The sequence below is a fragment of the Malurus melanocephalus genome, unplaced genomic scaffold (assembly GCF_030028575.1).
Source record: "Malurus melanocephalus ecotype Western Australia unplaced genomic scaffold, MMel_1.1 scaffold_298, whole genome shotgun sequence".
Classification (NCBI taxonomy): domain Eukaryota; kingdom Metazoa; phylum Chordata; class Aves; order Passeriformes; family Maluridae; genus Malurus; species Malurus melanocephalus.
The window spans coordinates 640,982-666,636 of record NW_026623530.1 but is presented as its reverse complement, the minus strand read 5'-3'; the positions used below and the strand labels follow the sequence as shown (position 1 = coordinate 666,636).

General features: G+C 45.1%; 1 protein-coding gene across 3 annotated transcripts in view; it reads right to left on the bottom strand.

Annotated features, from left to right (window-relative positions):
* WNT11 (Wnt family member 11) overlaps positions 1-25,012 on the bottom strand; it is a 29,218-nt gene extending 4,206 nt beyond the window's left edge. The window contains exons 1-6 of one of the 3 annotated variants that reach the window (XM_057377024.1): positions 24,821-25,012; positions 22,533-22,541; positions 21,425-21,543; positions 12,341-12,576; positions 11,528-11,805; positions 9,799-10,091 (exon numbers count right to left, since the gene is read on the bottom strand). In XM_057377024.1, coding sequence (XP_057233007.1) covers positions 9,799-10,091; positions 11,528-11,805; positions 12,341-12,576; positions 21,425-21,543; positions 22,533-22,541; positions 24,821-25,012 — 1,127 coding nt within the window. Of the gene's footprint in view, positions 1-9,798; positions 10,092-11,527; positions 11,806-12,340; positions 12,577-21,424; positions 21,582-22,532; positions 22,542-24,820 lie in introns of those variants that run through there. The other 2 variants (XM_057377023.1, XM_057377022.1) reach the window with 2 other exon arrangements.
* Between the last annotated feature and the right edge of the window lie 643 nt (positions 25,013-25,655).

The following is a 25,655-nucleotide window of genomic DNA, read 5'->3' as shown; positions in this document are numbered from 1 at the left end:
AAGACCAGAGTTYACCCATAGAAGCTGCTCTGAGCATCTGCTTTCAGAGCCTATGGCTGTGATCTCACCAGGCTCCTGCTGATGGGTTAAGTTCAATCTCATTTGTTTTGGGCCTGGTCCAGCACAATTACAGCAACTCCCAAGTTGCTCTCCTCCTGAGCCTCAGAGAGCAAATATGAAAGCATCTTCACACAACACTGTAACCTCTGGAATAACTTGGAAGACTGCTGAGAAATGATGCTTCGGTCATAATCCCAGCCAAAGTTCTGGCTCAGGAACGGGCTTTCACATTGTCACAGTGCTTTTTCCTTTGTTAAAAAGRGAGAAGGTCAGCACTGCTGASTAAACAAATCCMAAATTTGCCTGTCMAAAATCTCCCCTTTCCAGCCCTCATTTGCAGAAGCACTGCGATACACCATACAGACTCATCATGGGGGTGGCTCCTCAGCAGAGGTGGTGAAGGACATCCCAGTACATCTCAGAGCCTTCCCCCAGATGGAGAGTGGTAATTTTAGCTTTAAAAACTATGGGGAGATCATAGAATTATTTTGGTCAGAGAAGACCTCTGAGATCCATGAAGTCCAATTCAACAATGCCACACAATTTCATTGCATTTCACTGTCCCAACAGCAGATGGAAATATAAAATTCTTTTTGGTTGCACAGCTGTCACCTGGCATCCAAACTGAGGCCAGCTCTGTACTGTCACCCACAGTTATGATATATGATGACAGGAACAAGATATCCACTGGAACCTCACTCCATCAGTCCTATCGATAAGGGTTTTTTTACAAGGATATAAAAGAAGTCATGCTGGGGCACAGCAACTGCCTTCCTGGCCCAGTGCATCTCCCAATGGATGAGTGAGATGCTGTTACAGGAGTAGAACACAAATCTAAGCACTTTCTCTGTAGTTCTTTTGTTTTGGGGTGATTTTTTGATATTACTGTATTCCTGATAGTCTGCTTCATGCCCAGAAATGKGTCCTAYAGCTTTCAGGCATGCCTGGGGGATGGGCAGGAGCTGAGGGAACTCTGGGCTTTGTTCAAGCTCTCCCTCTCCCTTGTGCTTGGYTTGCTGTGCAGATCAGAGGCTACATTGCTGCGTTTAGCCAGCTTGGTTTTTGTTAGCTTAGGCAAGRAGWTTTTCCCTGGACTGCWGTACCAATTCTTCWGCAGCTTCTGTTGTTTTTTCTTGTACTGCTTGGTTTGACTTTCAGTCTGAATCAGAGCTGGTAGGCATGGACCAGGGAGGAAGCCACAGGGACACCCCATCTCAGCCCTCAGGAGATGCTGAACCAACAAAAGAAAGGATTCTAAATCCACCAGCTTCATCTGCTGCAAGGAGGAGACCAACATCAGAGGTTCACCAGGTTCCCATCTGTTTGTCCCCCTGACATCCTCTGTGGAGTTTCCTTCCCTCCCTCAGACAAAAGGCCATCTGCTATTTTGCTCTTTCTTGTGTCATATTYGGTAGTTTTTTCCCTTCCCCTGGYAYCTTGGGWTTKTTTGTTCTGCTGTGGGCAGGTGGAGGGGCAAGKTTCTGRAGRTTCAATATCTAACAGTTATTCTTGTTTTTTCCTGTGCACTGCACATTGTTTGCCAAATAAACAGGTCATTTTTTTCACTTGCATCCACAAAAATTAATTTCATTAGCGGGAAGGGATTGCTAAAACCCTTTTATTTAGAGGAAACATTCATTGCAGAGTGTTTTCCCCTWACAACTGTCTCCAAACAAAGACACCTTTTTCTCATACATCACCAGCACCTGGGCTGTTGCATTAGGGATGATAGAAAGGATGATCCTTCCTTGACATCTCATCCCCTTGGCTATGTTATTCCCTCAGCCCTTTATGACCACAGAAAAACCATCTGCCTTCATGAACTCCAGCAGTCCCAAGTCCCAGAACACAGTACTGCTGAGTATTATTTTTTTTACCTTTTAAATCAAATTCCTATTTATTTATTCGGTGCCCCGTGCTCCAGTAATGTCAAATAATGCAGCAGTATATAAAAGAAAGAAAGAAAAAAAAATTCTATCCCTCAGGAGTTATGTAACACAAYGGACATCAAAAATACATCAAAGTCCACAGCTTCATAAAAGATTTTAAGGGCAGAATCTTTACTACTTTTAAATTGCTTTATCATTCACAAGGAATGACTGGAGACTGACTCTAAACAAGTGTGCAACAAAGAGTTATCAATAGCATATGTCAGCAAGGAGATGTCAAGGGAGATCCTGGAACCAGCCTGTATTTTCATTAAGGAGGAGGAGAGAGCAGCTTAAAAATTTGGGGATAATGCTAGGGATGAAGGAGTTGAGGACGTTTTGTGACAGTGGATTAAAATGCAGAGTAAGCAACACACTTTGAGAAAGATCCAGCTAAATGTGGAAATGTTCCCAGGGGAGCCMGAGGTGCAGTTCTCAAAGTAGAAAACAATGAAGGAACTGATTTAGAAGAGTATGTAAGAAGAGGTGTCCTCCCCTCTATAAAAGATTATTGCTACRAAAAGAGAGAAAAATGTTCTTCACATGCCAAGGAAAGAGGATAAGAAATTATTAGTCTTGTTTTAGATTATGTTTAGTTTAAATTTCAATTAAGAAAAKACTAACATTGAGGATAGCAAAACCTTTTCAACAGGTTGTTTAGGGAAACTGTCTTTAAGAGCAGAGAAAAAAAGCATTTTCTGTAATGCCTAGGCGGTCTCAGTTCATTCTTGCTCCTGAAAAGATCAAGGTCCATGGAAAATCATTTGCAGATGCAATTTTCTCTAATTCCAATGCAATTTTGATGCAGAGGCACTAAATAAATTTAAGAGAACTAGATTTATTATCTATTGCAAATCTTCTGTGTAAAAATATTATTTCACAAATAAATTTATTATTCACAAACCCATTCAAGGAACTTTATGCTCAAATCCAGGTCTCTCAAAGTAGGAAGAATTGAATTTTCCCCACTCATTAAGTAAAATAACGGAAAAAAAGCACCGCTGGCCCAACTACTGAAATGGGTCCCAGCTGCAAGCATGTCACCCTGGGCAAGTAGGAATAACACCCAAATAAGGTGGGAAGAACAGAAAGCTAGTTTTTCTCACTTTCTAGGAAGCATAGAATAGTCTGGGTTGGAAGGAACCTTTAACAGCCATCTAAGTCCAAACAGCCCCCTGCTATGTACGAGGACATCTTTAGCCAGAGCAGTTCTTTGGGGACACTAACAAAAGAATTATCTGCTATTTGTTATTTAGAATTTGTCAGATCTTGTCAAAAAAAGGGTAGTGCATCTGATAAGTGTTCCAAAAAAGACTGCCATTGAACACATTATAACTTACTCAAAATCAAAGCTCATCTTTTCCTGTGCCATCACTAATAGAAACTAAAAGAAGCTGTAACGAAAACCAAACATCAAATGCTGTTGTTTATCCATAACTACTACTCTTCCCAAGCTACATATGAGTGCATCTGCTTAGAAATTTCATTGTCTACATAATCAAAGAATCACAGAGTGGTTTGGATTGGAAGGGAACCTTGAAGGTCATAGAATCATACAATRGAATCATTAAGGTCAGATAAAATCTCCWAGATCATCAAGTCCGACCCTGGACTAAATACCACCAAGTCCACTAAACCATATCAAAAAGTGCCATGTTCACTCACTTTTCAAACACCATTTTTCAAGCACTGGTGAGTTCCCTGGGCAGCCTGTTTCAATGCTTAACTWRTCTGTCACTGAAGAAATCTAATCTCGAACCTAAACTTCTCTCAGTGCAACTCGAAGCCATTTCCTTTTGYCCTGTTGCTGGTTCCCTGGGAGAAGAGGCCAAGCACAGCCTGGCTACAATCTCCTTTTGGGCAATTGTAGAGCAAGATAAGGTCTCCCCTGAGCCTTCTCTTCTCCAGACTCAACAATGCCAGTACTCTCTGTCGCTCCTCACAGGACTTGTATTCCAGACCCCTCACCAGCCCTTTTCTGGGCACATTCCAGCACCTCATTGTCTGCCGTGGAGCAAGGGACCAACACTAACGTTGTATTCAAGGTGCAGCCTCACCAATGCTCAGTACAGGGGCACAATGCAGTCCAAGACCAGCCAGTTCCAGCTGCCATACCATCCACCATGGCCTCGAACACTTCCAGGGATGGGGCAGCCACAACGTCTCTAAACAACCTGTTTCAGTGACTACCCTCACTGGGAACAATTTTTTCCCAGTATCCCATCTAACCCTGTTCTCTAGCAGTGGGAACCATTCCGTTTGTACTGTCGCTCCAGGCGCTTGTCCTCTCCAGCTCTCTTGGAGCCCCTTTAGGCTCTGGAAAGGACTCTAAGGTCTCCCCAGAGCCTTCTCTTCTCCAGGTGAACAAACCCCATACCGTCACACAATGCAAAACATACTTTTGGGGTAGCAGGAAAGAAGTGGYATCAAGGACTGCCACTGAACACAGAAAACTGAACAGCAGATGCATGCTCAGTCAGATTCATGTATGCTCGTAGGAGTTCAAGAAAGCTTACCAGCCTAAGACATTTGTGATTAATATTTTATGTAGAAGTAAAGAAAGGATATGTGAGCAAGGAGCAGCCACCAGAGAGTGGCCACATTCCTTGCCACAGTGAGTCAGCTGAGGAGTGGTGGCTGATCAACCCAGCTAAGCTGCAGCACATTGTTTGTTGCAGCCTGATTTCACGTTCAGCTTGATTCCAAGACTGCTCTGGGAAAGATCAGTAATAAACAGCTCGGTTATCTGCAAGGCTTCAGGGGCTGGATGCTTTCGCATGCACGGCAGAATTTCCCTTTAGTTGGATTCATTAAGGAACCTTAAACAGCCTTTGAAACATGATMCATTGCACCCTGCTGATAAAGAAGACTCATATTTTTGCCTCTTTTCTCACAAAAGAGATTTCAATTTTATAATCGGCTGTTATATTTCATTTACTCAAATATGATAGTGAATTTTTCAGGCAGGCGCAACTGAACTACTTTTTTAAGAGATAAAAAAATGCTTTTGTTTAGGCAATCTTTGAGAAGGGGTACATTTACACTTTTTCCCAGTGGCTGATTTRTTTTATTGAAAGTCATACTTTCAGCTTCACAGATCAGCTTCTTTAGACTTTTCTCCAGACCATTTTAAATTGGTAATGAAAGTGTGAAGGTGGTTTATAAGCACACAGAGTTTGGCTGGAGTCAGTGCGGTAGCAGCAAGACTTGTTTGCAGGAGACTTGGACACAAGTTGCAAAACTTAGCTCCTTAATCAGGTTTTGAGCACTTCAAAGAGTCCTCAAACCTCACATTTGAGTTTAGTTCCCTGACTTTGAAATCTGGATACACCCCAAGCACTTGGGAGGTATGCAGATTTGCAAACCATTTCTAAATCTCAACAAGCTAAGAAAGTCCAGAGTGTCTTAGAAAACATTTCAGGCTTGTTCTGAAGRAGGCTTTGAAATCCTTTCAGGAAAGAGCTCTAAAAGGCTTTTGAGTAACTAGGRGCACATTTTCTGAGTGGATTTTCACATGGTTCACCTACAGGATAATTTAATTCCCTTTCCTGAAAGGGAAAACACACAGTAAGTCTTCATAATATGATCCCTCACRTTAGAGGGATCACCAGTTAGATTACCCTTTCCACCCACCTGGCAGTGCAGGATTGTTCCCTACAGCATACAGCGAAATCCAACACRTCCAAGGTGYTGCAACTCAGCCATCAACCYCTATYCTGTTTCCAGCATTCTRTGAGAAGCACCAGASCTGGGGSTGAGGGTGTAGGAAAAGGGCTTTTCCTGGATATGCTGCAAAACTGCTAATTTTTTGTTACAACAATGCAGCAATATGAAATTTTAATCAAGAAACAGGGAAATGGGTTGTTAATGGCATATTCTGAATCCCTTTGGAGGCAGAAAGCAGGGATTCGAAAAATGCTTAAGATGCCCAGACTGAAGTCTCCTGAGCTGTGGAGACAGGAGACTGCCCTGAAACAGTCCATGGACTGATCTCTGTACCCAGAAATAGGCCAGAAAAGGAWTGGGAAAGTGGTGGAAAAACAAGCAGACCAAATGAGGGACCACAACAAAACAACCTCTTGACTTCATTGCCATGAAAGGCCTTAAAAACTAGACTACTAGGACACAGCAGCATCTACCTCCAGAAAACTTTGATGTGCACAAAGATAAAATGTTCARATGCCTCCAGGACTTGACTTGAAAAATAAAATCATGTTTGAGCTATTTTCATGTGAACATTTTGGCATCTTTCTGGAGTAAGCATGAACCACRTTCTGCCATGCCCTCTCTCTAACAGCATCCCTTTCTTGCTCCTTCTGCCTTATCCCTGTCATTAGGCATTATCTCTCCAGCAGACTGGAACAGAATCACCCCATTTAAAATGCATTTAGGCATTCTCTTCATGAGAGAAAAATTGCAAAGAGAAAAAGGCATCCATGGCAGGAGGAGACGAGGGAAGATCCCCTCCCCTTCCCTGCTCCCCCCAGGAAGCAGGGACCAATCTTGAAACATATTGTGTGTATTTTRCACTTATTTCCTCTACTAATTTAGTTGAGGAAAGCAGTTGCTATGTGTTACACATGCCAATTTTGAGATACTAGGCATCTTCTCAAGAGGCTGCAGATGGATTGTAATGAAAACAAGCCCAACTACAAATGGCCTTAAAACTTGGCCTGAATGATGCCTGCAGCTCAGCTTAGGACTACCTTGGCCTCCTCCCTCCCATGGCAATCACCATCTTGCACATCTGAGAATGAGGAGTATTTCTTGACAGGTTCCTTTGGGAAGTCATCCCTTCCTGCCTTAATATCTTGGTCTTCTAAATCCTCACTCAATCTCATTTTGTTTGTGCTCTTGGCTGGCAGGTCCACAATCACAGCTGTTGCCCAGCTTGGATTAAAGGGATGCCTGCAATACACATTTTCCTTTCCTCAGAAGGCAAAAAAAAAATCATTCAGGCCTTGACAAACTTTTCATCCCTAGATGGGATAAAATATCGAAATCTGCTGTAAAATAAGATTAGATAAAGAAGTTACACCTCCCTGTCTTCTGAAAGGATTCCAGCTCGTGGACAATGTTTTAATTGGCAAATCCATAATGATTTCAGTTTTGTTTTGACACAACCTGTTCATTTAATGAAATTTGCATAAAACTTATTTCCAAATAACCTTCAGCAATATTTTTCCTTGCAAAGCAGAGAGGTCCTTTTCAGAGTACAAATATGTCAAAATCCATACAAATCCCCAAAAACTTTCACTTCCACTCACACAACATTTTCCTTCAGAAACCAGTTTCAATACATGCTTTCTCCCTGCTAYTCCCAGTGACTCATAAACACCTTCACTTGATAATTACTTCTCCACTGCTGGACTGATGATGAAGGCCAGCAGGGTGTTCCTACCACAGGCAGTCCTGCCTCTGATGTCAGATACAGAACATTAACTATCATAAAACATCAGGGGACAAAAAGGACAGATGTGATGGTTTTGCTTGGTCCAGTGTTTTAGGGATGGGKGTGGAGACCATGRAAAGYCACAAAAATGGCTCCTGTGARAAGATTCTGGAARTCTTYATCACRTCCAGCAAAAAGWGCCCTSCACTGCTGTGTTTAAGGGCCAATCTCTGATGGCTCTGAAGGTGATGGACAKGCTGCTGACCAAACCTGGGCCAATTGGAGATGCTGGTTACACCTCTATGATGACATATAGTCTCATATTTAAGAATTCAAAACAASTTAATTTKCAGCAGCTGCCATTAGCACTTAGCCAGAGGTGGGGGGGAGGTAAGGAGATGTGAAAAAGAAATGGAGACTCCAAGGTCAGACGTGGTACTGACCACACCATGGGGGAGCAGGCTGTTYCCGAGRTGGAAGAAGACAGTGGGAGACCTATAGAAAGGCCCTGYTCCTGAGATAAAGGCTGGCCTTGGAGGACTGGACTGATCACAGCCTATGTGGGAGAGGTTCCCCTCACCCCTTCCTCCCCCCCATGCCTGGAGCGAGTGGATGCCTAGAAGAAACTGTGTTCTGCCAGGAGATTTGAGAGATTGGCCTTGCTCCCAGAACTAAGGCAGCCCRGCCTTGGGAGGACTGTTTCCCTTTTTGTGGACAAGGAGTCCCACGCCATCAGCAGGTTTGACACACTGGCTGTTTGTGGGAAGACCCTCACTGTGATACTGAGCAAAAAGAAGATCCTCCTTGAACAGATGGAACAGACTCATGGTGAGGAACTGACCAGAAATCTCCCACACCCTGCCCCTGCTGCGTGCAGGAAGGTGGGAGGGGTGGGGAGGGAATAAGAGAATGGTGTCTTCATGGTCCATTTTTCTTCTTGTGACCCCCTCTTACTTTGAATTAATTTCTTTCTTCCCTTTCCAGTAGTTTCTTAGTAGTTTTAGTAATAAATCTATTCTGCAACTTACGTTCCAGCCTGTTTTGACCACCATGGAGTATGAAATCTTTCTCTCAATCTGTAATCTTATCTAAAAGCCATAAATCTTTGTGTTAGTATTGGAGTTTTTGCTCTCCCCTCTACCTCTCCTGGGGGTGGGGGGGAGCATCATGGGTGCCTTGGTGTTCAGCCAGGGTTCAAACCACAACAACAGACTTGTCCCACTCAGTTGTCTTATCTACTGATCAGCTTCACTAATTAAATGCTGATGCACAATCACAGAATCATTTAGASTGCAAAAGCCYTCTAAAATCATCAAGTCCACAGCACTCCCAAGYCCACCAATAACCCATGTTCCCAAGTGCCATACCACCACATGCATATATTGTTTATCTTTTCTGCATTTGGATCATTTACTTTTTTCAGATCAGCAAAATSTTCTCTCTTCGAACCACAATGGTCCAAATACCACTATGTCCACTACATTAAAAGGAAGGCATCCCAAAAAAGGCCAGGCACRTGCTYCTGGCCACTTGCCTGAGTTTCCAYCATAAAATAACAGAAAAACCAAGGAAGAATTATGAGAACTATCAAAAGAAAGGTAAGTTGGCAAGACTAATGAGCCAGGTTGAAATCCAGCCATTGCAGCCACCTAACAAAAATTAGGGAAATTCTGGAAACACACAATTATTTGGCTGTTGATGAGTCTGCYGTAGAGAGATCAGATGGGTCTGCCCACCTAGAGATGCTCATATTGTTGAAATGTTGGATTAGTTTGTCTTGGAGGAAATTAAACAGATGGTGGGAAGAGGCAGGCATGTCTCCTGCCTGTGAAASGGGACCAGCCTGTGGAGGCTGGGCTTGCACATAATGATCTTAAATTCCTAAAACTAATGAAGTAAAAAAAATTCTCTGCAGATTCATAAGCAATACAAACACACCTGGACCTTTAAAATGTAGTTGAAGAAAAAAAAAATAAACTTCTTTGTAGTTTTTTGGGCTTTTTCAAAGGTGATCTAGAAACGCTGGTCCTGACTGGGTTAAAAATGCCTACTTAGAGGAGCCTTAGAGTAACAACTCTTCTAATCAGCAGTGACTGCAAGAAATGACAAAGACTCAACACAGTATAAAGCAGGGGCTTGATCCTTATGAGTTCCCATGGAGGTGAGCTGCCTGGGGAATTCTGAAATGCATCTTGTGCTTGCTTATGTAACAGAAAATGTGATAGCAGCYTTGTCTTGGCCACAGCCACCATTAACAGGGTTAGGCATTGGTAGGCTATATGGTATGTTAGAGATGTGCTTTACCTGCACGTATATGCCACCTCCCCTTGCCCCTTATTCATACATGTTCCCTCCCCTCTTGTCCCTCTCCCCCTGTGGGGTCAGAGTGCAGTGAGCACCCACTGCAAAAGTCCTCACCTGTCCTGGGTCCCATGTGACCCCACTTTTTCATTCTTCATGCAGAAATCAGGTGAACTCTGCAGGTAAATCAGCTCTGTCTCTTTAACTGGCCTGATATCAATATCCTTTGGCACAAGGTATTTGCGTGTGCCCATGGGCCGGTGAACGACCTTGGTGGCAGACAAATATTTGTTTTTGAGGTCCAATGCAATGTCTCGCAGTTCTTGAAGGCCTTTCCAACAGGTCTTGATAGAGCATGACCCAGAAACTCCATGGCACTTACATTTCATTTCAAGAGAGGCTTTCAAGACCTGCAAAAAGGAATGCAGGTGTTATGAGATGCCCTTCTCTGATCTCCAAACATCCCACAAGCTTGCTAATGAAGGCACTTCCTTAGCAGGCACGGCTGTAGGCATTTCTGCACAGGCAGTCCAGAGTAGCTACTTTGCAAATGGAATGGGATCCTGCAAATCCCTGATGATCACTGTCAGCCCAGGACTACTTTCACAAGGGCTCCTTTGCAGCCAAAAGACRGAAGAGTGCTTTGGCTTTTGATCAGATATCTATCTTTGGCTGCATTCCACCCTCTAAATTCTGAAGGAGATGAAAATAAAAAAACATTCCATAAACAGATAATTAACATCAATTTCAKCTTCCAGCAGCTTTGGGCTTTGGTAAGAGAGAGGTCATGGCTTTGTTTTGAATTCAGGGCATTCTCTCCCTACCTTTCTGCTGGTCACAGGGCCAAAATAACCTTTTACTTTGATTCTGGACTATTCTCATTTTGATGAGACGTGGCAGATGCTGCTAGGAAGGGCTGAGTGCATCAGCCATGACAAACAAAAATTTGACCTTTGCAAYTGAAGCAAAAATTCATGACATTGCAAAAATAAAATTTACAAAACCTCCAAACCCCAACCAAACAAACCAAATAGTGTGGAAATAGCAGGGGGAAAAAAAAGAGAACCAGTGAGGCTAAGTTCAGCATGTCTGTGCTTTGCAAAGATGGAATCAGCCTGTAGCTACACAGCAAGCTACCAATGAGCTCAACATGCTCCAAGTTTTGTGTGCACAGGCAGCTCTGGAAGGACCGAGCTGTCCAGAAGAAGCAGTCTATGGAACCACTGGAGCCCCAGAAATGGGTGCAGGGGTCAGTTTTATAGCTCCCCATCCATTTCTTCAGCTGCGTGGAGGGCTATTAGAGGGATTTGCACCGCRGTGCTCACCAGGCACTGCACATGGTAAGCATTATCCCTCCAYTGGATGCAAGCTGTTAAAAGCAGCTTGTGCCAGATATGAGAAATATCACTAGCACAGCAGTTTAAAAAGGAAAAAAATCCTCCCTCCTGGCTGCAGGGATGGCTGGAGGCAGCTGCTGCTGGATGCATGTAGCTGATGATAATCCTCCACGCTTACACAGCACTTTGCCTGCACAACGCCCTTGGCAGAGCACGACGGGACCCATCCCACTGCACCTCCTGGGGTAAGCAAGCCAGAGCCAACCTGGACTGTGCAACAGGTGCTAATGATACATCCCACCCATGGTTAAACTGGGCTGGTAATAGCATCTGGGACCTCCTGAGTCACTGGGTGAGTTATACAACCACAATTTTCAGCAGGCCAAAGGAGTCCAGAGCAATCTGAGAGAAATCTGTCCTTTCACTAGCTGGTAGAGACACTGAACCTCACAGAGGGACCAACACTGCAGATGATTGTACAAGTACAATAACTCTTGTGGATTTGTTACCTGTCTCCCTACTTCACTGTTGTGCAGATGCATCAGTTTATTGGCTTGTGATCCTGATTTTTTCATCTTCATGGGAGCATCTGAAAATTTGGACCCCATGATAAGACCATAGTTGAGGTTGTCTGCACATCCTCCCCATCGATACCCAGGTCCAGGTGTCTCACCTGGGATGGGACCACAGGAACAGCCAGGGAGGTCCCCGGAGGTGCAGGCTCTGGCAATGGTGTGGCTGATGGCAGCAGCAGAGAGGGCATACACAAATGCTGACTCCCTTGTACCTGAAAGAGAAGAACTTGAGCTCAGCCTCTGGGCCAGGTAAATATTCCCCAAAAAGACACTCACGCAGTCTGTGTCCCACAGAGCAGCCCACACTCAYTGCAGTTAAGATGTCCCATGGCACCACCATCTCCCAAATGAGCTCTTCAACATAAGGCAACATCCCAGCAGGGCAAGGAGTCACRTGGATTTAGGCAACTTGTTCATTGTGATGTGATCTGCTCTTGGAGCATGTGGAGAAGCCCTTCCCTGGACTCTCCTGCCTCCTTTTGCTCCTGTGCTCCTCCCATGACTCCCAGYGGGATGAGCAGACCAGAATGCTGGTCAGCTTTGTAAGAGTTGTGGTAGACCAGGTCTTGGACATGACTGGCACCATGGTGATGAACAGTCTCAGAGAACAAGGCAAGCAGGCTTTGGAGTCCCTCCACATCCTCCCAGGAGCAACACCCTTCCCGTCTCCACTGCACACACACACCCACATGCACGTTGGCTGCCTCTATTCACTCCAGTCCCAACTGAGCCAGCAGCACTCTTTACCTTTCTCTAARTCCAGCAGGTAGTTAGGAGCCAGCTCAATTGAAGAGCAGTTCCACCGCATGTCTGAGAAAGTTTTACGGCAGATCTTTATCACTTCCCGTGCTGCCTGAATAATGGTCTGCATSAGCTCCAGGTTGCTGCGGCACAGCTGCACCTGAGAAACCACCAGGCCTTCGAGCTGCTTGCAGTGCTGGGTTTGATTCAGGGCCAAAGCTGAGGGAGTCTTAGACAGAGCTCTGAGGAGACAAGAACATGCAAAAAAGCATTAAAGCACATAAAAAAAATTAACCTTTGGGTTAATATTAATTTCTGGACTTCTAGTGCAGTGAGCAGCRTTCACCTGACTTAATTGAAGCTTTCTGTAAAGAGGTGCCTAGATAAAGCTGGTGAGAAAAATGAGCAACTATGAAAAGTGATTTATTTAATATAAAGTAGGCATTTAAGTGAGGTGGGAAGAAACACCCTCTAGAAGTGTGCAATTCTCTCCATTATCTAGGGGAGTCTACACAAAACTCCGTGGGCATATGCCAAGTCAACTGGATGTGTCAATCCTGTGGGAAGGTTTTCTGCTGAAGAATGAAGAGCACAGGCCTCCCAACAGAGTGAAAAATGACCCATCAGTTCCATGATATAAGAAATCTGGATCCTCCAAAACTGTGGTGTTTGGGGAAAAAAAGCGATGGTGTTATCAGCATTTTGCATTCAGCATCTGTCTAACACACGCTCAAAGGATTATGCTAAATGTCATGTAATTAATTACGAAGAAAATCCCCTGCGAGGCCTAGAGAAAAATCACCAAATTTGCAAAACATATGCTTTCACTTAGAGTTAATGCCAAGGGCCTCCACTGATTCCATCATTGTTGCACATTGTCTGTTTCTCTAGTCTCTGAAAACCATAGTGCAAAAGCTCAGTGGGAGYATGTGCAGAGGAAGTACCACAGTCAAATCCAAGAAAGGATCCATGAACACGAGCAAGAATGTTACCATGGAAGAAAAGAACAACACTCCAAAGTGGTGGCTCTTCCAGTGTCCAACTGCCAAACTTTCCAGGTTAAAAAAGAACAAATGCTGCAATGCATCTTACAGGCTGTGCTTTCCTTCACCCACAATGATCAGCAGAAGCCTGGTATGTACTCTCTTTGTATCTTTATGGCTTTCTTAGGGTAGTCATAAAAGTTATTCCTTCCCATAAAACAACTTTCTAGCTGGCTGCRCCAATAACTGGCATTGAAGTTGTGCTGATCCTGGCAACACAACTTTAACACAAATTTTTTTCTCTCATTGTTAAATGTGTTGGCTTTCAGATTAATCCCAAGTCATCTTGGTTAGTTTGGCTTATTAGCAAACACATTTCTGGGTGCATTTCACTTTATTGCTGTAACATCTACATCCCTCAGAAGTTAAATGAGATGGAAACAGAGCTTAAATTGAGCCCTAACCAAAATGAAGTATTAACTCTGATCTTCTGTTTTCCAGAAAATGTATCTATTCCACCAGYTCCCTCAGGCTGGCTTGAACCAGATGCTGTGTATGTTGGAGCTCTCTTGGGGCTGCACATAACTGCAAACTCAACCACTCTTCCAAGCAGGGAAAAGCTACAGTCCTTGCTGGGGCTGAATAGGTCTGCRCTGACATATTCCCAGGTGACTGGAGACTGGCATTTCTGGCACTAGATAATCAGTGGCAAACTTGGAAGGGAAACCACCACTCTGCTAGCTATATAAATATACACATCATGCACATATTTAAGAGGTCTGTTAAACATACTGCAAACAGAAGTCCTCGCCAGTGAATTTCAAGGGAAAGGAAAAAGTAGTGGACTTGGCAGTGTTAAGTTATTGGTTGGACTCAATGATCACAGAGATCTTTTCCAGCCTAAATGATTCTATGATTTAATCATCAGAGATTCTGCTCTGTGGATCATCTTGGTCCCTTACACACTGGTGTTCATGCATTTTTCCATGTTTGGAGAGAAAGCAACTCATCCTGCCTTAGCTGGGACCCTGAGCTGGTGGAGACAAAATGTGTTCATTATTTACTGGGTGTGCAGGTATCTCAAACAAATCATGCCCTGGAAGGGGGCATGAGTTTCTGAATAGTATGACCACCACCTGACTGCAAACCCCTACAGTGTAGACCTCACAGTAGTCCTTCAGGGCCCTTCTTTAGCCCATCGAAAGCAAAAAGCCACATCTAGGAAGCAGTTAGCCTTTAGTGCTTTTTGAGACCTACAATAAGATACTATCATGACTTAGAAGTGCTTATTTTCTGCACTATATAGAAAACCCAGACACACCGAGCAGGGACACAGACATCTGGATGGTATAAGCACAGAGCTGGATGAGATATGTCCAACCCCTAGCACTTGACACCAGGGATCTGTGAAAACTTATCCCAGAAAGCCTATCAGCAACTCCCAGGAATGGGCTGAAAAAAAATCAGGCAAGAGGCCAAAGCAGCTCATCAGTAATAGAGTAAAAATGATAAATACTCCAGCACAGCATGTCCCAGCCACAAGGGAAGCAGGCAGGGTGCGGCAGGAGAAGTGAGAGAGCTTCACAGCCTTAGCTTCAGGCAAATGAGGAACATTCCAAGTCTCTGAGAGAGGCTTTACTCTGAGGCACCAGCTCAGTTTTCTAATCAGAGGTGTCAGGTGACACTTGAGAKGCCTTGGGATGTTTTAGCTGTCCTTGCAGAAGGATGCATATATGTCCTAGGTCCTGCACCACGTTTTCTGATCCTTTATAGAAATCTTCAGCATCTTTAAAGTACCTGGAAGGATACCTTGAGGCACCTCTATCTCACCATTACAGACAAGTCATGAACAGAAATAAACACCAACAGGTTGAGAYGAAAGCTCAGTTCAGACTGAAACTCATTCTCAATGTGAAAAGAAATGGGATATGGTGCAATGAGACTGTGTTATTATATCACTTCAGATGGCCTGAAGTGATCACCATTAAAGAAGCAGGTTTACAATGCAACATGGAAGCCATTTGCTTCATAGAAGAAAAAAAAATAAAAATATGTTCCCGTTGGTGAGAACTCAGTAAGCAGCAGCAGTGGCTGTTTCGTGCAGAATGAGCTGAGCTCCAGGAAGCCCACCAAGAATAAAACTGCAAGATGCAGGAAGGTGTTTTTGAACATCTCTCAGGCCTGAACTTTACACCTTGGCTTGTGAGAACCTACAATTGGAAACATCTCAAAGCATCAGGAGGAAAAAGTAAAAGGTAATGGAGATGGAAAAGAAAACTTAGCTACTGTAGTCACTTGCTGAGACTGAAAAGTGCATTAATAAATCACAGATCAGGAAGGTGAGAGGCCTATTAGGCCGTCAAGTCCATGCCCTGACAACCCAGGTTTGTTCAGTCTCTGTCCTACATTCAGAAATATCTTCTCCAACCCATGTCACTCTAAACCCTMCCTGTGGAATGCACCCCCCTCCCCTGCTTCCTAAATTCTGGCAGCATCAGAGGATGGATACCCACTGCCTGCAAAGACATTCTTGGGAAAAAAATGTCCGTTTGTAGGGCAGTGGAAAATAAAACACTTTTCCCCAGGAGAGTCTGGTCCATGATAGGATTTGGTGGTGGGTCTCTGTCCTATTTGTACCCAGTTTCCACCGAGCACCAGCACCAGGAGAGAAACAGGAGTCAAAGGGGCACAGCCAGCCTGAAAAACCAGCTCTCAAGGGCATAGCTAGCAGAACTGCCTCCATTCCTCAATCTGGGAAAAAAATCCCTGACAAACATCTTTCTATGGACTCAATCCCTTCATCTGAAAAGGGGATGTCACCTGCTTCCACCCTGTAAATACTGTTTTTCACATTTCCTGCTGATAACATCGTGGTCTTCYTCCTTAATTCTCCCACCCCATCCTTCATTCTCCAGACAACTGAGGGGTGGTTGTTTCAGGGTTTTTTTTAAAGACACATATTCGACCMATCTCTTTAAATAAATAGGGACTAAACCAAACATCTCCTGCTCTATACATAGCCCAGCAGGTCTTGCAATTGATGTTACGGATACTGACAGAAAACCACAAACATAATTACAGAGGAAATATGATTCATGGATGATCATGACATTAGTTTACTCTTTTCGTTATCTCAGGCAGTTAATAAATTCATTCGAAAATATGAATGATTTGTAGTGTTAGATCCTTTGAGAGGTATGGGCCCATTCCTACATATGTGGGCTCCATGAAAGGACTTTTCATAGCAGCTGCAGCTCAGGAAGGACCTTCAGTTCTCAGCAAATGTCAATGAAAGCCACACATAATTTGGTTTACAAGGTACACTGTGAGTAGGACACTGCTCCAGGTCAACCCAAAGGGAGAAAAAATCCTTGAATTGAGCAGCAAAGCACTGATGTCCTTTAAAAAGCCCTTGAAGGGTGGAAGAATTTCTTCTCTGGAGAGATCTCCCCATCCTCCCTTGTGTGACATGATCTGGAAGGTCTCACAAAGGGACTGCTGGTGAAACTGTGAGCTTCTAGTCCATTCTGCAAGGCACTCTTTTCAATACCTACTCCTAAACCCCTTAATCTTGCAGGGATCTGGGTGAAACAGAAGAGATTTAGACAAAATTACATGGCCGTGGAGAGTGATGTGTGTGGGAAATGTTAATAAAGAGAGGCAGAGATGGAGGGTTCTTTTTAAATTTTATTCCATTGAAGGTTTTTAATCTGCAGGAGCCTCATTTTTTCAGGTTATCATGTRGAAAAGGCTGGCAGGAGTGTTACAATAACCTTGTCTAATCTCCTGGTAGCCAGACGCAGCCCATGCYGCTGCCACCCTGCCCTGCATCAGTSCCAGTYTGGGGACCARAASGGGAATGTGRTGTCCTGGGAGAGACACCACATCYCTAGTAAATGCTCCCCCAGGTTCTGCAAAGCCTTTTCAAACAGAGAAGGAAGATTTATGTGGTTAAAAAAAAAATGAAAGAAAGAGGAGGAAGAGGGAGAGAAGTGTGTGGGTGTGGAAATCAACCCTGAAGTAAAAGCTTAAAATAAAAGCTGCTTTCAGATATGGTGCCAAATTCAGTGCTGGCAGTAGTGGGCACAAGGCCATTGATCTTGAGCCCAAGCTTGACTGAAGTTGATGCCAGCACTGAGTTGGCTCACTGAGCACTGAGGAAGGCCATGGAGYTTTGTGAAGTTTTCCTGAGCTGCCTATGGAGTGGAGAGCAAACTTCAAAGACGTGGTACCCCCCTCTCTCGCCCCCAGCCTACTCCACTCCTGCCATCCCCATCCTGCAGCCCTTTCACAGCAGCTCATCTGGCAGTCCCTTGCCAGGCAGACAGTCTCCTCTCGGGTGCCCATGTCCTCATGTCCCAACTCCCTCCCACCACTGACTGAAGGAGAAAAGTAGGAGCTGCCAGGAAGGATAAAATCTTTCAATTTTCTCCCCTGCTTTCTGCTGCCTGCAGAAGGGTTGCTCAAGGCTGGTGGGCTTGTGTTCATGAAAAGGTGTGGTTAAGCCACTTTTTGCTTCTGAAGGGCTGCAATCGAACCATAGGAATTGTGCACCAATAACTGGGAATGGCTCCAGAGTCCATGGGGCCTGACTGGGTCACCACAACAAAGACAGGCAGAGACTTTCCAAAGCTTCACCTAAAAATGATGGTATTCCTAATGCCAGCACTTGCTGTCCTGGGCTTATTCTGCAAGCCATGAAAAAAAACCCAAAAAAAACAAAACCCAAATCACTTGCTGCATTTGGCTTATTTACAACCACTCTTGCAGTGAAGGTGACGCTCAATACAGAGGGACAGAGGAAATCCCAATTTCTGTGAAGGCAGAAGTGCCTCAGAAGCTACTCTGTGCCTGGACATCCCAACATCTGCAGACCTCTGGGGTGTGCACATCTGGACGCAGCTACCCCTAGTGCACATCTATTTTTCAGTTCTACCCAAATAAGTAACTCCAGCACCTGCTTGGTCAAAATCAAACCCTCCTGGGGAAGCTGAACGGGTTGCAAAAACAGATAAGGAAGGTGAYAGAATTCCTAGATGCATTGGCCCTAAGACGTGGAATCCATCCCATGGAAAACAAAGGGTGCCTCACCTCTTCAGCCACTGTGACAGAACAACACTGAACACCATGAAATGATGCAACCTCCCCACATACCCACCTTGCTCCAAGGATGGAAAAGTGTTTGCAAAAATAACACTCAGATTCTCACATACATTGATGAGAAAGGCTGCCTCTCCACAACAAAAGCGAAGATCTGGAGCCATATTTTGGAGTCATACTCTGGCTTTACACCCAAGCAGCTCTCTGGAGCTCAGATGGAAGATATTAATTTCTCCATCAGCAAGAGCATGTATGCAAGATGCTGACTGTTCACACACCATGCTGGATGTTTGGTGGCGCCCAGTACCAATTTACAACAGCTGGCTATCTGGACCACATAAAAATAAGCCAAGTAAAATAATTAACTCCTTTTTTCACCTTCTCCCTGCTTTTACTAATTTATGGGATATTTGTGTTACTGAGAAGTCCTAAATGGTTGAAATGTGTGTTTTTCTTCTTCCTCTCCCCCCGCAATTACATCACGCGCTGAATCGAAGTTGAATTTCCTATCGCCTTTCATATCAGTCTCTCCCTCATCTCCAGGCYGGTGAAACCCACCTCCTTATCTCCCCCTTCCTCTCCCAAATCCTCTTTGAAGCTTGGCTCTGGCACCATGCCAACAAAAACGACACCRTGGGCAGACTGCTGAGAAAAGTCCACAATTGAAAACATCACATARCACTTTCCTCCTTCATCCCATCCTTTTTTCCCCCTTCTCCAACAAAAAGCAAGAGAGGAAAGGAGCAGATTYCAATTGCACAGCACCCAGAATGTGAGTCCAGGGCTGGGATTGCAGGTCTGAGGTACTACACAGTATTTGTTACTCTATTTACCAAAAACTTACCCAAGCAATTTCAAAGCACAGTCCCTGTCCCAAGGAAAAAGAGTGATGGGGAGCAGGGAAAATTTGCCTGTGTTTCCACAGAAAAACAAGGGTAGGGAAATGAGGAGCAGCAAATTAAAGAAAAACCCAATATAATTTTGTGAAATCCCAGCTGGAAGCATCCCAGTTGCAAAGTGCAGTGGACAGGGAGTACAGGTCTCTGCCAGGTTTTAAACAGGTGTGAGAGGAGCTCCGTGGCACATCTGGATGCAGTTCATGCTTCAAATGCCACTTTAATCCCAGCTTTCATCTTCCCCACTTGCATTTTGATAGGGAGGATATGTCTGCTGGGAAGGGGAGGAGCAGTGACTGTGATATCTTGCCTCCAACTGYTTCTCCCCTCACCCATCCCCAAAAGCAACCCTTGCAGTTTAACCACTTAGTGGCCAAAAGGCTGCTTTTTTTTCAGTAAAACTATTAGGGACCTTGCCCCACCCCCCAGCATTTTTTCATGTCTATGGCCTGACACTAGACTGTCAGATTCCCTGTGGAGTTCATCTTGCCCCTGTCCTTTGGAGGAACCCAAACCCCTCGCTTGTGATTTAGCACCTTGCCTAAGTGGGACCCCAGTGCCAAGCACATGGGCAAGCCTCTCCAGTCAGTCATAGTTCTACACATGTACTGAATTAGGGTGCCACAAAACAGCTTTTTTTGTTACGGTGCATAGAAATAAAGGTTGTGAAGGAGTCCCATGGACGTGTTGCCAAATGTCCTGTAGAAAGGAGATGCCTGCCCTGTGCAAGGTGTTGGATATAGGCAGAGCTGAGAGCCTAAATACTGGAGGAAGCTGGCAGAAAGAAACAGCTGGGCTATGTAATTGTGCTCTGCTGACTACTGCAAGGTATAAAGCCAAGACAACGAAGAGCAAACCAGATTCTGACTCTCCTCTACTTCCCAGATGGTTCTTAGAGTATGGAGATAGCAATTGAAAGATTATGGAATGGTTTGGGTTTGAAGGAACTTTAAAATTCATCTAGTTCCAACCGTCCCACCACAGACAATGATGCCACCCACTATATCACCTTGAAAGATGCACTAAAGTAGGTGACTATTCCTCCCACCTGTCCACATGCATATAAACACCCCTCTGGAGGGATTCACTCTGCTTCTCTTTAYGGATATAAAAGGCAGATGTGTAATCGCTAGCAGTACATGGCATCACCAGATGATAAAACTTAATGTTTCTCTTGGATGTCTGTTTGGAGAAGGTGAATTGCCATCTGGAAGATCCTCTGTTCCCTGACTGCATGACRTGCAGTAAAAACACCTGCTGCAGTTTCACCACCTAACCCAAAGATCCTTGCCTCAATGCACTRCAGAGTCCTCCTGTCATTGTATGTTATTGTGCCTTTTCTTTTACTGAAGATGCTCATTTGAGGCAAAYTCACATTCCCTTATTTACTTTGTAACCAGCTCCAAACCCAAGTAGAAAAAACAGATCACTCATGAAGGACATGAAAACAGATTRGTGTTGGAGTGGCTTGTTTGTGTATTTTGCAGCAAGCAACTAACTGCTTGCTTAAGYAAACAAGTGAGATAGTGATGTTTTCACTTTGCAGCGAACATTACCTGCAAGGAAACTCAATCCAGATGTGACCACAGTCCCTGGTATTTCTTTACCCTCCTCCCCGCTTCTCACCTCATTTTAACACCCTTCACAAAATCCAGAGGTTAAAAGGTCTGCAAAACCCCCATGTCATCTGCTGAGCACCCCCTATCGTTGGAGACTCGGGGCATTATCTCAGCTGCYTACTGCTCTCATCTACTCAGCACAACCAGTGCTCCTGGTGGGAGAGTTYCACAGCATGGCAGCAGCTAATGCCAGAAACTTCATTAATTGGCTCATGAGAACRTTCAAGTGTGTGCCTTTCCCTTGGCATCAATGAGAAGAAAAAAAACCAAGTGAACCTAAATCATGCATATTTTAGAAAGAAGATGGAGACATATTGTTAGCATAAGCCCCTAGTATACACACTTGAAATCAATGAATGCCTGGAGAACTGCAGTGTTTGCTGCTCTTTAAATAGCTTTACAGCATGCCTCAAACAGCAGTTGTACAAACGGGTAAAAGACCAGCAATTCCTACAAAAACATTAAAATGTAGAGATAGAGCCAGGTACTTACATCCATTTTATCCCAGAGCAAAGCCTTGTCTGCAGAATCAACAGAAAACCAGCTAAGAAAAATTGCAGACTTGGCTTCATTTTCTGCACCTTCTCCAATTTGCCGAAGGAAATCAGCTTCTTCAAAGAATTTTTCTTTTAAAAAAAAGGTTTTCCTAATATTTAATGCAATGTATTTTCCTTCAGTTTGGGTWTTGCTCGTTCTTGGAGGTGAACAACCTGAAAGAAGAGAGAGAAAGAGCCTGAGCTATGGCTAACTCTGAAGTTTAGTGAGTCACTGCGAGAGAGAAATCTATTATCCAAATTGCAAAGGAGTGGTTTACGAATCACGAAAAGGTTTGGATTATCCCTTCTCAGTCCCCTCCCTTGCCAAGCCTTGATACAACCTTTTGAGTCAACAGACAGACAAACCGTATGGGTTGAATTACACACTGAGTTATGGTCCGATTGTGTGTTTCCATTTAACCCTACACATGGCAAGACTTCATTCGCTGCTTCACTTTAGTGAGGTATTTTTTCTCCCCCTCTCCAAAAAGTCTGTGTAACTGATCAGGAAGAAGGAAGGAAGGAAAAAAAAAAAGATAGCTCTCTGGACTAGCCCAAATCTTCAGCTATTCATCTCTCCTCTCTCCTGCTTTCTTTTTCCTCTCTCTTTTTCTGCAGAGAAGACAAATTATAAAAACTGCATTTCCCTGCTTAATGCAGGTGCCCATGCCCTGCAGACTTTCTTTCTGATCTGTTACAACAAATGTGTTTTGCTCTTTACCTTTTGCTTTTCTTCTCACCTCATTAACTCTGCCTCTCACTTCTTCCAAGTCCTTGGCACCTGGAGCTCAYGGAAAAGGCTGCAACTTTGTAAACATAAAATCCCATTTTTGTCTCCAGGGAGCAAGCCGGGAGGAGGCAAAAAAAAAGCTCTCAAGGATTTCCCTTCCACYCCTTTTCTTTTTGTTGTTTTTCCCTTCTTCAGGCTAAACAAATAAACAAACCAGCTGCAGGACTTAAATTCTTAGAGGGGTGCTCTCTGTCTCCAGTGCACAGCTTGCTTATTTTAGCAGCAGTATTAATAGCAGTTAATGGGTTTCCTTTCAGTTATTCCCTTCAGACACCACTCTGAGCTGCTTTTTTGTGGTCTTTGCAGTGGTTTTCCACCCCATGAGAAAKCCAACATTAAAACAAACAGAAAAACCTGCCCACCCACCACATTGCATCTCTGGAGTCCCACAGCCCATCGCACAGCACATGGGGATACCCAAACTGTAACTGTGCATCCCCCCACACCACCCCCTCAAAGGGGTTTGGGAAGGGACTGGGAATGGCTGGAGCAGTCACCTTCACTTTGGGAAACCCCTCACCCTGGAAAAAGAGTATCCTACCTGATCCCCAGCTCTGGATTTGCACAGCTGCAGCTTTCTGTCTCAATATCCCCATTTGGGGAGCAACTGGGTTGGGGGGAATGGATGTTTCTGGGTGTTTTGTCTGCCATCTGCAGCATMTTTTTCCATTCAGGCAGCTATTTGGCTATCCCAATCCCAGCTCCTGGTGTAAAGGGTTACTAGAGAAGCACTGTTATTACAAAGGATTTTAATAACCTCTAGAGGCGAGTCCCCGCTCCCTTGAAGTCTGAGACAAAAATGACTGCCTACAAGGGAGGCAGGATTTCATTGCCATGGATTGTTTTGCTTTAATGCCCRCTTGGATTTGGGCTTGATGCATCCCTTGAAGGCAGTGCTCCCACAAGCATCCAGGCATACATACTTCTTGCCTCAGAGTATTTCTGTATCTTTTTATCTTTGGGAGCCCTCATCTTCCCACCTCTCCACAAGCACACAGGAAACCTTCTGCCCTTAATCCTGCCAGTGTGTTTCATTGTCTATTTAGATGTTTCAGAGCCCTTATTTCACTCCTGTGAACTGCTGGACAACACAAGAATCAGTTCAAAAATGCCTAAAACCCCCTCACTAAACCTGACCAGCAAACATCATTCTCTATTCCCCCACCCTCCCTCCCTGTTTCCTTGAAAATGTCACAGTTGTGATTTTTTCAACCCCTGGAGAGGAAGAGAATAGATCTAATTCTCCCATACCCACCCAAAGAATGTGAGCTTGGCCTGCAATTGCACCCCTATTATTTGGGGAGGTAATAATGCCTTTTTCCGCTCAGTCCAGCACAGGTTATATTTGCAAGAGCAATTTGCAAGGGGAGGGGAGGGAAACGCTTTGGGGCAGATGTGATGTTTACAGTTCTGGAGAGTTCTGGGTCACTGATCAAACCAACAGCAAGTGGCCTGTGGACTCCTTAAAAGAGAAGCTTTTTTTTCAAACCTCTTTCACCTCAAAGCTGTTTGCAGCCAGCCCCACACTGGCACACAGAAAACACCCCTATCACCTCCAAGACTCCAGACTCAGGGATGGGAATAGGCAATTTTAACTGTATATAAACCTGTGAGTATTCAGCCACATTTTTACAGTTTTCCCACCCAAGAAGAAAAGACATCCACCTGATCCTGCTGSCAGCCTGCAGCTTTCTCCAGGAGCWCAACGGCCTCGTTTAGGGGTAGCACATCCCCAATGACCTGCAGTGAGGACTGGGAGCAGGGAAAAGGAACAGAGGGTGGTGGAGCTGATTCCARGGGATCTCCCCACTTCCTTGCTGCCTTCTGTGTYTCCCTTCTCCCCTGCAGCCCCTGGGTGTCCCCTCTACYTTGCAGCCTCCCTGACTCCTCTTTCCACTGCAGCTCCTTGCATTGCCAGGCACATTTGCAGCTCCAAGTCTCCCCTCTGCCTTCAGTCCCTGAATCTCCTGTCTCCCAGCTGTTGGGTCTCTCCTCTCCCATGCAGCTCATCGGTCATGGGTATCTACACGCTCTGGGTCTCCTTCTGCCCTGGGTCCTCCCCTCTCTCCTGCACTCACACTGCCCCTCGCCAGGCCTCAGGTCTCTTMATTCAGCCGCTGAGTCTCCTCCCTCCTTGCATTCCCCAGGGTATCCCCTCTCCCCTGCAGTCTCCAAGCCTCCTTTCTCCCTTGCATTTCCCAGGTTCTCCCCATTCGTCCTTTCACGTCTCCCTTTTCCTTGCAATCCTCCGGGTCTCTCCTCTCCCTCTCCCTCTCCTCTCCTCTACCTTGCATCCTCCAGGTCTCCCTTCTCCCTTGCAGTCTCCAAGCTGCCTCTCTCCCTGGCATTCCCTAGGTCTGCTTTGCAACCTGTAAGAATCTTCTCTCTCTAGAAACCTCTCCCTCCTCCCATGCATTCCCCCGGAATGCATCCCCTCTCCTTGAAATCCTCTCCACGCCTCGCAAATGCCTGTTCTGGGCCAGCCCCGCACCTCTGGTGTTTCGAGGGTCCCCTTCCCACAGCTCCCGGCACGGCTCGCACCCCTCKGCGGTCCCCGCTTACCTCCGCCCGGGGACCGGCACCGCTCTGACGGGGCGGCCCCGGAGCCGCCTTATATGCGGCCCCCTCGGCTTTGATATGCGGAGTGATGTCAGCTCGGATTAGCATAACAAAAGGCTCCGCGCAGCGCGGATGCCACCGCGGGCAGGGCCGGGGCTTGGCGGGGCTCGGCTGATCCCCCTCCCCGCGTTCCATCCCCTGTGAGCGGGGCCGGGCGAGCGGCGATCCGGCGGGGCTCAAGGGTGTCACTGTAATGAGCGGTTAATGCAGCAATGATTAGCAATAAAAATAGCGAGTTGGTGTTTTCTCCGGAACGTGAGCGCTCCCGAGGGTGCGATCCCTGCCCCGGGAACGGACAAGGATTCTCGTCACCCTGGGGCTGTCAGGTAGATTTGGTTCTCCTGCGAGGATAAGGAACCTCCGCCCGGCAGTTCCTGCTCATGTCCTACCTCACCGTGTCCTGCTGTCAGCCTGCAGTCACACAAMCTCTTCTCTGATCTGTCTGGGATCGGTGGAAAGGGCAGATGTTCAAGTCTGGTTTTGCTTTCAGGTCGGTTTCAGGGTGAGAGGCTTGGTGGTTGCGTGCTAGAGAAAGAGGAAGAGGAAGGAAAGTATAAAGAAAAAATGAAAAGCAAAGAAAGCGGGGGCAAATAGGAAAGATRGTAAAAAAAAAGGAAAAGAAGGAAAGGAAAAAGGAAAATGATGCAAGAAAAGACAAAAGGTAAAAAGATAAAAAAGGAAAAAGAAAGAAGAATGACATGAGAAAAGAGGAAGGGAGAAAAAAAGCAAGAAAATTAAAAAATTAGAAGAAAATAGGAGACAATTAAAAGAGAAAAGG